General features: G+C 35.6%; 1 protein-coding gene across 1 annotated transcript; it reads right to left on the bottom strand.

Annotated features, from left to right (window-relative positions):
- Positions 1-3,100: 3,100 nt before the first annotated feature.
- On the bottom strand, positions 3,101-10,023 carry LOC136272324 (uncharacterized). Its single transcript, XM_066073749.1, has 3 exons — positions 8,288-10,023; positions 7,003-7,932; positions 3,101-5,574 (listed from the first exon to the last, which is right to left on the bottom strand). Exons 1-3 carry the CDS (start codon positions 9,978-9,980, stop codon positions 5,507-5,509), a joined length of 2,691 nt encoding a protein of 896 aa, XP_065929821.1. The 5' UTR covers positions 9,981-10,023; the 3' UTR covers positions 3,101-5,506.
- Between the last annotated feature and the right edge of the window lie 4,946 nt (positions 10,024-14,969).

The following is a 14,969-nucleotide window of genomic DNA, read 5'->3' as shown; positions in this document are numbered from 1 at the left end:
ATACACTAGGGGGGGGGGGACGCAAAAATTTATTACTGTGTATAACAACAATGCAAATGGTAATTACCGTGATTATTTTCTGATACATCTATTATTATTCAATAAACAGTTCAAACTTCACTACGCCGTAGTCTATCGTTCTTACAGGTATGGCGGCCTTGCATCACATAACGAAAATAATATGTCCGGACGAAATTGGAAAAAAATGAAAAACCTGTTCTGATTAATTTGGGAAATAAATTTGGAAATCATAAAAATCAATTTTATAGTGTGAAATAAACAAAAGTCAGTATTACAGTGTATATTTTTGTTTTGAACATATTTTATTCACTAAACAAAAGGATCAGAAACAAGTTCTAACAACTAACAAGTTCCTCTCCTTAAATGTAACAATAGTTGTCATGCATATGAATATAGAACAAAACAAAAGAAAATATACTGTAGAAGCACATATATTCGTTGGGTTAAAATTTCGTTGTTTTTAAACCAAATAAAATTTCGTTGGGATTTAATTTCGTCATATCGTAATCTATTAAAAGTTGTCAAAATGATTTATCACGGTCTTATACGTATATAACGAACGATAACTCTGTATGCAGGTATCGTATAAACCGAGCGCGTGGAAATATAAATTCCGATTTGAGTGTCTCTTACCTACGGCAAAATTCAGTAGTGAGCTGAGTAGTTTTAACGATTTAATTTACTACACTTGAATCGAATTCCCGGTCATTCTATAGATCATTCCTGATGTACAAACATGTCTTTGTTGAAGTGGGTAAAAAGTTCTAAAATAACTGAACCTTCATCCCCTGGGCTTCCTTCGCCGAGTCGAGCTTCAACCGAAAAGGAAGCGATTGCTATAACTGCAGCCAATAATGCAATAGAAAGTTTGGCTGATTCTCCAAAATCATCGCCGTCTAGACCCTGCAAACGTAAACGGGGGGAATATGGCTCTTACACACCTGAACAACGGGCGAAATATGCAAAACTGGCCGAGGAAGTTGGCGTAACAAAGGCATCAAGGAAGATTTCTCAGGAAATTGGAAAACAAGTTTCAGAAACTACAATTCGTAGTATGAGAAATGATTATCGAAAAAAGGTGAAAACTAATTTAGAACAAAGAATTTTGGCTGAAATTAAAACCCTGCCAACAAAAGTGCGTGGCCGTCCGCTTATGTTAGGCGAAAAAATTGACGATGAAGTAAAACAGTTCATTAAAAATTTACGTTCGTCCGGAGGTGTAGTCAACACAACAATCGTTGTTGCCGCTGCCCAAGGAATAGTCGGCGCTGAGAACCGGGCGCTTTTGAAAGAAAATGGTGGACACATGGATATAAACCGTGATTACGCCCGTTCATTAATGAGAAGAATGAATCTCGTCAAAAGAAAAGGTACAAAAACCGCTCGCAAACTGCCCGATGATTTTGAAAAAATAAAAGGAGATTTTCTAGATAAAATTTCAAAATGTGTGAAAGAAAATAACATTCCACATGAACTTATCATAAATTTTGATCAAACAAGATTAAAAATGGTCCCAACTAGTCAATGGACCCTCGAGGTGAAAGGATCGAAAGATTGTAGCATTGTTGCCTTGGATGACAAAAGAGAGATAACCGGTGTTGTCGGAATTTCGTTGACGGGATCGTTGCTACCGTTTCAGTTGATTTACAAGGGATTAACGGATAGATGTCATCCTTCGTTCTCATTTCCAAAAGACTGGAACATCACTCATTCTCAAAATCACTGGTCGACAGCCGAAACTATGATTGAATATGCGAAGAAGGTTCTTATCCCGTATGTTGATAAAGTTCGAAAGGAAATTGGACGTGGGGGAAGACAAAAGTGCACAGCGCTGGCATTATTCGATGTTTTTAGAGCTCATCAAGACAAGGAATTTATTAACTTGCTTCACAAAAACAAAATCCGCACGATTTTTGTTCCGCCTTCTACTACCGAAGAACTACAACCATGTGATCGGTCCGTGAACGGAAAACTTAAGTCGATAATAAAACAAAAGTTCGTTAGCTGGTACTCTGAACAGGTTTCCTCACAGCTCTCTAACGGTGTACCTGTGGAGAAAATTAGTATTGACCTGCGTGTCAGTGAAATTAAACCCGCCCACGCCAACTGGCTGTTACACGCGTTTGATGTTTTGTCTAAAGACAATGAGTGTATACTTAACGGGTTTCAGCTAGCCGGAATATCGGGGGCACTTCGGTGTTAACGTGTCATAATTACCGTAAGCAGATCTATGTACAGCAAGATACTATACATGTAGTAATAACTGTAAAACTATTATCCTGCATTTTAATACTTGTTTATATTTTAACGAATGTTTACATATCGATGTTCTGAGATGATCCATGTACATCAATATCAATGGTGATCAATGGTGATCGTGATCTTATGTACGATGTAAATACGTTTGTGTATCAATAAAAAAGAAACATTACAACTCTGTATTATTGAATACCTGGGTTAAAAATTCGTCATGGATTTAATTTCGTTGATTTATATTGTCAACGAAAATAACGAAATTAAATCCTCGACGAATATATCTGCTTCTACAGTAATATTGATATACACAAAGAAATATTATTTAAATCTCAAGGATTCGTCTATAAACTTTAATACAGAAGCAAAAATGCTTTTGTTGATATGTAAAGGTAGGTTGTTGTTGCCATATAAAAGTAAATTAGTATCAATATTGACTAAATCTAACATAACAATTGATCAAACATGTTGTTTTTCGTTCTAGAGTATTTTTTACAAGAAAAAAAGAAATGATACACATCTTCTGTTTGACCACATAAACACAACGGATTATTTATAATATTACGTTTACAAAGATCATAGTTTAATACACTGTTATGTCTCAGCTCTGTATGAATAATGTTGGTACAGCGTTTACCAAAAGAAAAATAAATAGGGGGTTTCGTAACTTTAGGCATATGTTTGCAAAACAAATTGATTGAGGTGGCTGTTATGGCTTCTATATTTAGTGAATTCCATTGATTGACAGCATTGGGTACAAAACCTAACTTGCACTTAGGAACATTAAACTGATCCTTGTTTCGTGTGTTGTATCGCGATATGTTTTCCCGCGATATGTTTTCCCGCTTGTTAGGAATAATATCACATAAACTAGAGACGAGCTCGTTGCAAGCAACGATTAGGTTTTCCGTCGTTGCTGCGTCATACTTGTGACGTATTACAAAAAATTAATAGCTGACCATAGTACAATATTAGATGTGTAAACACTGAGAAACAAAGTATTATATTTCTGTGACCGCGTAGATTTTACGGTGATAGAGAATTTATCTGGATCTGCATTGGTCGTCTGCAGTACGAACCGGGTGAGGGAATGTTGGCGTAAAGTCTATAAGGTATAAGGCTGTGGCGCACTGTAGGTCGTAAGCTAAAACGAAGGGTAGGTTTGCCGTATTCCCGAAGGTCCACCAGTATACAGTGCCAGAGAAATAAACAGGCAATTGATGCAGGATTCCAAATTATTGGACGAGACTCAACGATGGCAACATTATAACAATTTAACAGACAGACATGTTACAAACAATTCGGATATGGCCAGTAGTGGCCTCCGGACTCAAGACTCTGGAAGAGTCGGACGTGGCCGGGGCTGGCCGCCGTATTCCAGACTGCGCATTGACAATTGTACATAACTATTTATAAGAATCTTAACAATGAGTATAAATTGACAGGTAATGATATAAGTAGGCTGAGTGAAAGGTTCACAGATATAAACTAATTAAATAAACTCAACGAGTCTTTGATGTCCAAGAAATGAAAATCTGATAATTGCACAATGTTGTTTTAAGAGATTAACAGTCCTTGAGACATGACACTCTGTCTCTTTGAAATCACATATAAAGTCTTTAAAAATTAAAAGTGTCAATCACTAAATAAAAAAGTAACGTTGTAAGAAATAAACTGTGAGAAAAAATTACGAATTTTACAAGTAAAGTAAAAAAAAAATTATAATTTAACAGTGCATTTTGCACGATGATACTACATGTTTATAAGCAAATGCAGATCTTAACACGTTGTCTCTAGTTTGAATCGCCGCATTTTATTCACAGAGTGAGACTGTGGTTATGCCCGGTACGGAGGTAAAAAGACCATTGGCAAACGTTTTACACGCATTTTTATCGAACGCAAGCGCCAATGAATCTCTTAGTATATATGCGGAGATCCTGGAAAATTTACAAGGGGTTTTGAAGAATAATTTTGTATTTCGAGGAGGGGGAACATGCGCGGATCAGAAAATTTTTCCGGGGAGGGGGTCGAAAAGTCAGACGGTTATTTAAGTTTGCCAAGGGATGTCCGAGGCATATTTGGTAAGTTTATAATGTACACGTAATTGAAAGAAATTTCGCTGGGGGGGGGGGTCTGAACCCTTCCCCTTCTAGATCCACGCACGGAGAAGATCGATGCCGGTAATTTTACTATAATTTTAACCATTTTTTAATTTAATTACTCATGTTCATAATTATCAGAAAACCAATTTTACCTTTCAAAGCAGTTAAAACTTAAGATACGAACCATTTAGTATCGGTGAGTATTGCGTCCGCGTACGAAAATAATGGCAATTTTCAAGAAATTCGGATGGACGATCTGAGTCCTTGGTCGTTCATCCGATTCTTTTTCTGACTGAGTGTCGAACGTGTAGACGTGAGTAAACTTAACTGCACAAATATACAGGCGTGGAAGGTAGCTGTAATACACATGGTGATATTTAATCAGAGTTTATCACGTGACCGAATTGAATTAGATCTGCCTCCTCCTGAATGTAATGGGCGCGATTGTTGAGATCGTAAACTTTAATTTTGCCATTGGAGGAAGAAACCGATTTCATGTTGTGATTTCTGCACAATTGCCTGCCAAGGAACAAGAGTCTATCCCGGTATTTGGTCAGGTCCTCATTGATGGCCACATTTCTAGTACTTGGTTTGTTTTTGAATTTTTTCGAGTTTTTGACGAGATGAAATTTAAGATCAACCGACTTTAGTCTGTCAATAATTTGTCTTGGGCGTATTCGATATCGATCTGGTTTGCCTACTCGGTGTTACACAATTATATCTTCTCTCTGTAGAGGGATACCAACTGCCGAGACTGCCTCTTGAATTTTGTCACTGGTGTTTTCAGCGGTTTCTGGTATACCAGCCACTCGAACCAAAGGTCTTCGGTCGTATTGTTAAAGCTCATCTTTTTTTTTTTTTGAAAGAGCTCTTTATTTTGTTTTTCTAAAACGTTAACTTTTTCCTTCAGTGGCTGAGTGGCTTTGTGAACTTCAGCTTTTACGACGTCTTGATGTACTGATTGTTGCGAGTTCAGCGCTTAGTAAAGACAGTGAACAGTAAACAGTTTATGTGAATTATACACAGGACAATTGCAGCTGCAGATGTTGAACAAAGTGACACAAAACATGTGTGGTTTTGAGAGCTTACTAGATTTGTACAGAAACATTTACAACCTGTCAATATCCAAGCTATATCCTTAAAACGGCTGGTGTTAAGCTGAACATGTCCTCCTCATCAGTACGGGGTCTGTGTTCATCTACAACAAGCCATTAATTTACCATTTATTTATCTATATCATACAGATTACAAATAAATTCATTAATTGATTAATTAATTAAATAAATTCAATTATGTCAATTGAAATAAAGGAAAATGAAAATACCCCGAAGGGTTCTATGGGATTTGATCACGTGACCAACCCGTATTTATATCACGATATACATTCAAACGTGATACCTTATTTCTTATATTTACATTTGTTGCTAATTATGACAACAACAATACTCCATACTTTCTTTCTTGTGATGACCTATCCTAGAAAGCCGCTTCGATTAAGATGACGTAACAAAAAATAGTACAACAATGTTGCAAGTATTTGATTATCATGATAAATAAATATGACATTACTTTTGACAAAACAACCCTTTTTTATTATAATAAAGTGAAACAGAAAAGAAAATTCATTTGTACAGTTGAAAAAAAAAACGATTGAAGCTTGACGGAATAGTACCACTTCTGTTGGCTGAAGTCGCAGAGCGGTTGGAATTTTGAAAACAAAGCGATTGAAAGTTGAGATAGAGGCTACTTAAGCATTTTCATGGGAAACTCTATCGCAATCAGATTCAAAACCAATATGATTTACCTCCGACATTATATGGGAAAGCTATTTCAACTTCTATGTTCTTTTTACGGAACAAAACGGACAGAGGACAGAGAAGCACAAGGAGTTAAATTTGACCGTGATCCTTGAATGGACAAAACACGAATAGTCTGTGATATTGCGTTTGCGATTTTGGTCAAGGCTTGTAAAAAAATTTAGAAATAAATTTAACTGAATTAACTCCTTTGACAAATTGCGATTGTAAATATCAAGAACACCTCGTTTCGATGTCGATCCATTAACATTATTCTGTTTATCCTGAATGATATATCCCCCGCAATTAATGTTATATTTTTTAGAAAACGAATTAATAAAACTTCGGATAACAAAAGACAGATACGTTATTTTTTATGCCTTAATTATGTTTTCATTACGATATCTAATAGGTGTGTTTCAGCACCGGTTAGGTTTAGTACAAAGTAATGACCTATAATATATAGGTTATTCATGCGCTACCTTGACCCCTTGACTCATAATGATGTTATGCAGAAATAAGAGCGGATTGCACAAACAGTGTTATATAAGGGAAAACATTTGCAAGTGTAAATATTATTAAAATAAAGTGGCATGCGACTGTGCACCATAATTTGGAAAACGTTTAATTTCTTTTTTTTTTTTTTTGATAATCAATTAATCCCTATGACTGGTAGATAAAGCTAAACCTGTAACAATTGTCTGTTTATATTCAAACAATCACACAGATAAACATGTCTTACATGTATTTTGTTGACTGATAATTAAAACAGACTGTGTGTCTTGGGTATCTATATCTAATTAATGTGAATGACATTGACGTACACTTACCTGTCGGAGCGGCCTTTCTGATGATATAGCTGTAGATACACACAGTGCTGTTGTTCAGTGATCCGACCCAGAGACGGTGAGAGTTGAAATCATAATTCAGGCTCCATGGTCTATCCATCTCTTGTGGTCTTGTCAGTAGGTATGACAGGAACAGACCGTCCTTATGTATTATATGTACTTTTTTGGTTTCATCATCACACACCAGGATGTGTGACAACTCGTCAGTACATATGCCTCTTGGCTTTAGTCGTAATCTTGATGAGCGTCCTGTATAGGAGAAACGATGTCTTCCTCCACGCTCCGTGACCACTACAGCACCAGACCCATCGTCATAGTCAGACACCACGACATCCCCATTGTTGTTTTCTGTTATATAGTTAGGTACTTTATACAGTTCCCGTCCTGTGTTGTCGCGTTGCATGGTTTGTGTCAGTTGTCCGCTCTGGTTGTACCGGGTTACCTTGCTTGTCTCTGTATGTATATAACGCATCCCGACCAGTAGATCCCCAGTGGACGGGGACCAGTACACACACCATGGGTACCATGTAGAGTCTGTTCTTTCTATAAATGTGGTGGTTGTTTTCATATCCTTTGACAATTTGTTGATGTTATATTTCCTATCAATATAAATCAGTTCACTCTCACTGTTCACTGTGTGTAATCCTCTATATAAACCACTATATGAATCCTCCACAGTATGTAGAGTGGCACCTGTTGTGTCTGTCAAGGTGAGAGTGTATCTATCACTGACCCAGACCCGGTCTGATGTCACACAGGAAATGTGATAACAACACCTAACACCTTTCACGATGAGAAAATGAAGTAAATCGAGAGGAGACGTCAGTTTCAGTAGACACTGGTTTCCATACTGTGCTTTTTCTGTCCCTGGGGTTGGGATTCCACTCAGTGACTCCATCACACGACTTTGATCTACAAACATCAAACATAGAGTTCTAATTCTGTATTTTTACATGGGGTAAATAATGTTAATTTATTACTCTGATAAACGGAATTTCCAAACATAGTTACCTTCTAAAAATGAATTGCTCTTGTATAATTTTTTTCATAAACATGATAACGTTTGCATTTTTTTACTTAAATAAGTTTGAGCATATATAGAAAACAGTAATAAACTATATATAGTTGCATGTACATACATGTAATAATGAATTTACATTACATGCATATATAACTAATATATGAATTGCAGTCACAATGAAACAATGTGATATGAATTAATTAAAAATTTGATATGACCTGATCAATGATAATGACTTAGACTTACCTGTCAGAGCGTCCTGTCTGGTGATATACCTGTAGACACACACCTGGTTGTTGTCCCATGATCCGACCCAAAGACGGTGACTTTTGACATCATAACTCAGGCTCCGTGGTTCACCCATCTCTTGTGATCCTGTCAGTAAATGTGACAGGAACTGGCCGTCCATATGTAACATATGTACGGTTTTGGTTTCATAATCACACACCAGGATGTGTGACAGCGAGTCAGTACAGATTCCACATGGCATCAGTTCTGATCCTGGCGAATGTCCTGTGTAAGAGAAACGATGTCTTCCCCCACGCTCTGTCACCACTACAGCACCGTGCCAATAGATAGAGTCAGACACCACGACATCCCCATTGTTGTTCTCTGTTATATAGTTAGGTAAACTATACACTAGCCGCCCTGACTTGTCCCGCTGTATGGTTTGTGTCAGTTGTCCACTTCCGTTGTACCGGGTAACCTTGCCTGTCTCTGTATGTATATGATACATCCCGACCAGTAGATCCCCAGTGGACGGGGACCAGTACACACATCGTGGTCTCCATTTGAAGTTTGTTTTCTCTATAAATGTGGTGGTTGTTTTTAAATCCTTAGACAGTTTGTTGATGTTATCATTCCTATCTATATAAATCAGTTCACTCTCACTGTTCACTGTGTGTAATCCGCCTTGTAAATCGGTAAAATCACTATGGTAACCTCTATATAAACCTCTACATAAATCATCCACATGATGTAGGGGGATACCTGTTTTGTCTGTCAAGATGAGATTGTTCCACACATCACTGACCCAGACCCGGTCTGATGTCACACAGGAAATGTGATAACAACAACAAACACCTGTCAGTGTGAGAGATTGATGGGACTCAGTACCATACATCAGTTTCAGCAGACACTGGTCTCCTACGCGTCGGTTTCCTCTCTCCGTGATTTGGATTGAACTCAGTGACTCCATCACATCCACCTTGTTAAGTGACTCGGTCATGGAGAGCTTGCTTGTGTGGAGTTTAAGCTGTATCTGGGAGAGGGCTCTCTTTATGGATGAAAGAAATTGTAGCGGTCTGATTACTCTCCTCTGTTCATATATGTTTACATATCTCTGTAGACCGGCAATATGTCTGAGCATTTCTAACTTCTGTTTTAACAATCTGTGTTTGAAATCAAAATCACAAAACATAACGCGCATTAAATCGTTTTGTAAATAGTAAATGAGATGTTTCAGTGTGTGGGCCTTTGTTACCATCTCTGATTGATAGAGGGTAAATAATTCTTTACGACAGGTTTGAAAATCAGCTTTGATTCGTAGCAGGAGCACTGGTCTGTAAAAGAGAGCATCACTTCTGATGCTGTCAATGGTTGCCCTGTGTTGCTGTCGCTTTGTTTCATAAGATGTTCTAACATCTAGTTGTCTATGACTTCTATGCTGTGTACAATGGTAACATACAGGAACTTGACAAATTTCACAGTAATTTATATAAACATTACGTTGATGTCTCACACTGATCTCTTGTGTTGGGATGTAGTTGAATTTGTAACGGTGTGACACAACATCATGGTCTATTGTATTGAGATCTTTTACATGGTTTTCTTTACATTGTGGACACAGATCACTTGTACACGACACACAATAATACTCTGTGTCCCCCGGACACTTAGAACATTGATGTACTTGAGATGGAACGATTGCTGCTTCCATGATATTGAGGGACTAGATCTCAACATCACAACCTGTTAAATGAAAAAAAAACCCAGTGTTTTAAATGAAGTCAACCACATTCTTTCCATTCATCAAAAAAAAAATACCCGACAGAAAGACCCATGGAAACTCCATTGGGTTTTGCCGTAACCCCCCAAAACCCCCATGAAATTATATATGTGGAGGAAAATACCATTCCCGAAAAAATCAGATGGTGTTTTTATCCCCATATTTAATGCTAATGTAGGGATTTCCCCCATATTTACTCAGGTAATGATAATGGGGTCATTACACCAAAAAATATTAGTCTGAAGTGAATCAATAAAATCTGCTTAATGTCTGATATAAGGCACAGTTGAATAGATGATATACCTTACAAATTATTACTAAGCTTAATTTATTTATCACATTTATGATGGATCTTTCAAGCTAGTTATTTTTATATTTATGCTTAAAATTAGCATTTAAAAAGCAAGGGAAATATATACCAGTCCAGATGAAAACTAAACTAGCCTAATATCAATTGTTAGAAAGTACTTGTTCAGTTTTTCTCACAACTTCTTAATCAATTTCATAGGTTAGCCTAAATCAATTGTGACTTTCACATTGCAATGGCAAGAATCAAGATTTGGTCAGCATCCCAGTAACACATGTAGTCTGTAATGTTGCAATCAAAATTTTTGCTAGCGATGAATTTTTAAAACATGAACATATTTCAACAGCAAAACGATTAGGAAAAAATCCCAAACAGCAAAATAAAACTGGGCAAATTAGCCTATTAAATCTACAGCATATATATACTGTCTAGGGTTCTGCGTTCGTCAAGATGAAGAACTCATGATATTACATGTATGAGTATAAACTATGAGAGCAAGTATTACACGTAAAAATCTACAATCCCTTATTTTGTACTTACAGCAAATTAATTCTTTGAAAGTGATGTTTAGTGAACTGATTAACGGCATCGAAAGTTAGATTCACAGAAAATTATGAACACGAGAAACAATTTACTAACGCATGATTCAGTTCGAACACTGTGAGAATCGTGTTCAAATGTTGCATCATTTTTGTTTCAGATTGTTCTATCCAGACTGATAATAACGTAACAGTAAGCGCTTTTACGACTATGACAGGTGTTGACTAAAATCAGAACATGCAATATTGAGAAATCTAATACACGATACTGTCTGTTTTGAAGTTATTTCATTTTTAAAAAGATATTTTAAAATATTTTAGAAATAGATCAAAATATTGGTACAAGGGCGTCAGAACAGCGGTGACGGTCGTTGTCTCAAAAAAAAAAAAATGATCGATTTTTTTTTTCATAAGTGTTAAGGTGTATCCTTGAACATATATTGGAGTACATTACTGCAGTATAATGGTGAATATATTGTACAACGGCTGCATCAGCGCACAGTAGTCATAAACTCTGTTGTATACAAAAGTGCGAAGTGTGGTAAAGATATATACTTTCGAGGCAAGTGTACGTTGGCATTTGACATGGTATTCTAAATTAGATATGTCTTATAGCAGTAACTGCAAACTATTTTAACTACTGTGAAAGTTTATGACTTTACATTGCCAATTTCTGGGACATCCTATTTCATATAATTCCCAGTGTAAGTGCATGTATTCCCAAGTTAAAAGAAAGAGAAAACCCTAATTAAGATACCTAAAGACACCCCACACCCTTCCCCTTAATGTGCTAATTACCTTTTAAAATTAGTTTTCACCCTCCTTCCCTTGGAGTTAACCCCTGTCCCCGACCCTATTACTTCTGCTTGTCTGTATTTGCTTCCTAATGAAATGCTTCAATTGAAATAGGGGGTGGGGATGTAACCAACAATTTATTTTTCTTTTATGCAAAGGAAGTATACAAATTCTTTCATAAAAAGTTTAATTCTAGAAACCTGTCTAACTTTGGTTTATTTACCATACTTGCAACGAAAATCATGCTCCAATTTTACTTGGAGAACACACATTTTCGGGCATAACTTATCAAAACAAGTTATTTCATAGTTGTAGATTTGCCTTAAAATAAACTCCGAGATAAAAGCAAATTGCACTTTCTATGAGAATTTCCATGCACTATTTTTGGCCCATGTTCTGGGGGTCCGATCTCTCTAAAATGAAAACGAACATACACTTTTCTGGTTTTCAATTTATTTATTAGGAATAGTATTTTAAAAAAATCATAAGCATCTAAAAAATTAATGTAGGTTTTTTTTCGTGAATGAGCAGAATACGCCCTTAATATTCAATGCGGATGTAAGTTTCCTGTATACATCTAACGTTTGTGGACTGCAAAATCTTTACACATGTTTACAAGTGATAAATTATTTTTAAGGACGTAATACACGATAAGTTTTATATCGGTCTCTTTTTTAAACGGATTTTTTTTTTAAATTGAGTCTCTGGTTTCGTATGTCTGATAGTATAACTATTTGATTTCAAGTTGACAATTAACACTATTTAAGTACTCCCATTGGCGATATGAGAACGCATATTTGCTGTTTTTTTTTAAATTATTGTTAAATACATTGATACTTTTCTATATTTACATTTTCCAGTGTCTTTGCCTGTGATAACACTACAAATCGATTTTGTACTATATAACCCATAATACAAATGACGCCAAAATGAGGCGCCAGCGGGGTTTGTTTATTTTTATTTAAGTATTTAATCGTGCGATGGCTAAAAATTATATAAATATAAGTAATAAGGAATCATTCTTTGAATATTATGAGGTGATAATTTCGGTCGGGGTGTGATCAAATCTATCATAAAGCCCTTCGGGCTTTACTGGATTTGATCACGCCCCGACCAAAATTATCACCTCATAATACTCAAAGAATGATTCCTTATTCCTTATCTAAACGTGACTGTGCGTGATCAATTTGTTACAGAAAAAAATATTTTTAAGATACAAAAAATATTTTTTATTATAGATATAAACGTTTTTATTTGAAATATTAAATGTTCATAATAATATAAATTGCAGATTAGTGGTAAACTTTGGCTTTTTTCATTTCACCTTTAAATATGTGGAACTCTTCTGTGTATGGCGGTGATTTTCTTGAAATCTCATAGCATAAGGTCCTTTATTTCGATTTCTCATAGCATAGCATATAAATCTTATAGCATTGGATTGAAATCTGATAGCATATAGCAAAAGCAATCTTCCGGTAGGTCGAATGACTGTCTTTTTAGCTCACCGAGACGAAGTCAGGGGGAAGCGTATGCCTATACCCCCGGCGTCGATGTCGGTATCGGCGTCCGGACCTGGTTAAAGTTTTTGTTACAGATCCCGTATCTAAGTTATTTCTTGTCTTATTTTCACGACACTTGCATGTACGATGCAGCTAAACCTTCTTATGGACTTGAAAGACTTTGATGCTGAATCTGGGTCCTAAATTTCAGATGCTGGAGGAGGTTAAGGTTTTTAGAGCTGGTTAAAGTTTTTGAAACAGGTGTCCTCTGATGATGGTATCTTAGTTATTACTTGTCCTAACTTCACCAAACTTACAAGAATGCTGTGTCGTATGATACTGCTACACCAACAGGCTTGAATGCTGAATCTGAGCCATTGGTTTTTGATGCTGGATGAGGTCACATGTTTTATAGATAATAGCTTGCATAGTTGATTGAACTATAATATTAAAGAAACTCAGAGGTAGCTTCAGATGCAGAGCCTGATCTCTATTATCAAAGATGCTGAAAAAATATCCTACCTTACTTAAACCTGCTTGAGAGATAGTGTCTGTTGTTTAATGATATAATTAACTGATGATTTTATGATATAATCACTTTTGTTAAATATAATATAATAGAAAATCATATGTTATGTTATAAAAAGTATATGATTTGATACGATACGATATAATATTGTATCATTTTTTTCTATATATAATGATATGATATTGTATGATATGATAATGTATTATTAATTTATTATTTTATCACATGATTCTTTTACATATGATATTGCAATATATAATATTGAATTGTATGATACGATATTGTATATTACATAATATTGTATCATATGATATGTATAATATGATATTGGTTTCTATAATATATTATATCATCTGAAATTGTATTAAATGATATTTAATATTACATTATATCGTATCATACGATATTGTATAATATGATATTGGTTTGTATGATTAATTATCATATCACATGAAATTGTATAATATGATTTTGTAATATATAATATTGTATTTTATGATATAATATGTATACTATGACATTGTATTATATAATATTTTACTATGTTACATGATATTGTATCCGAAGATATGATAAAATGTTGTATCAAATTGTATTGAATCATATGATACAATATCATATTAAGTATTTTATGATATAATATGTATACTATGATATTGTATTATATACTATTTTACTATGTTACATGATATTGTATCAAATTATATTGAATCATATGATACAATATCATATTAAGTATCAAATATGATACAGTATCATACAATAGAATTTCATACTATATACAAGTTAGGGGAATGGACAGAGGGGAGGTACCAACTCCTGCTAATCCTCTCCAGAACATTAGTTGGATCAGAGATGGTAGAGGATCTCGTTCGGAGGGGAATGGACAGAGGGGAGGTACCAACTCCTGCTAATCCTCTCCAGAACATTAGTTGGATCAGAGATGGTAGAGGATCTCGTTCGGAGGGCAGAGGAAGTATTATCTCCCCTTCTGCCCGAACAGTCTCAATCCTGGACCAGTTCCAACAACAAATGAGGCGCCTCTCAAGATGGATGTGATGGTTGGATCCAGGTAATTTCCAATTGAGGCCTATTAATTCTCCAAGTGTCCTCATTCATTAGAGATACCAGGTACTGATGGCAGAAAACCTGGAGGCAGCCCAAAGGTTGAAGTACCTCAACTTTTGCCATTCATTTATGTCTAGTTTAGACAATGTGCAGAGTTCGGTATTTCCTTATGCCCTGTTGCAT

This window comes from Magallana gigas, chromosome 10 (genome assembly GCF_963853765.1).
Source record: "Magallana gigas chromosome 10, xbMagGiga1.1, whole genome shotgun sequence".
Lineage (NCBI taxonomy): Eukaryota > Metazoa > Mollusca > Bivalvia > Ostreida > Ostreidae > Magallana > Magallana gigas.
Note: the sequence above shows the minus strand (reverse complement) of the source record. Positions and strands in the feature narration are given on the sequence as shown.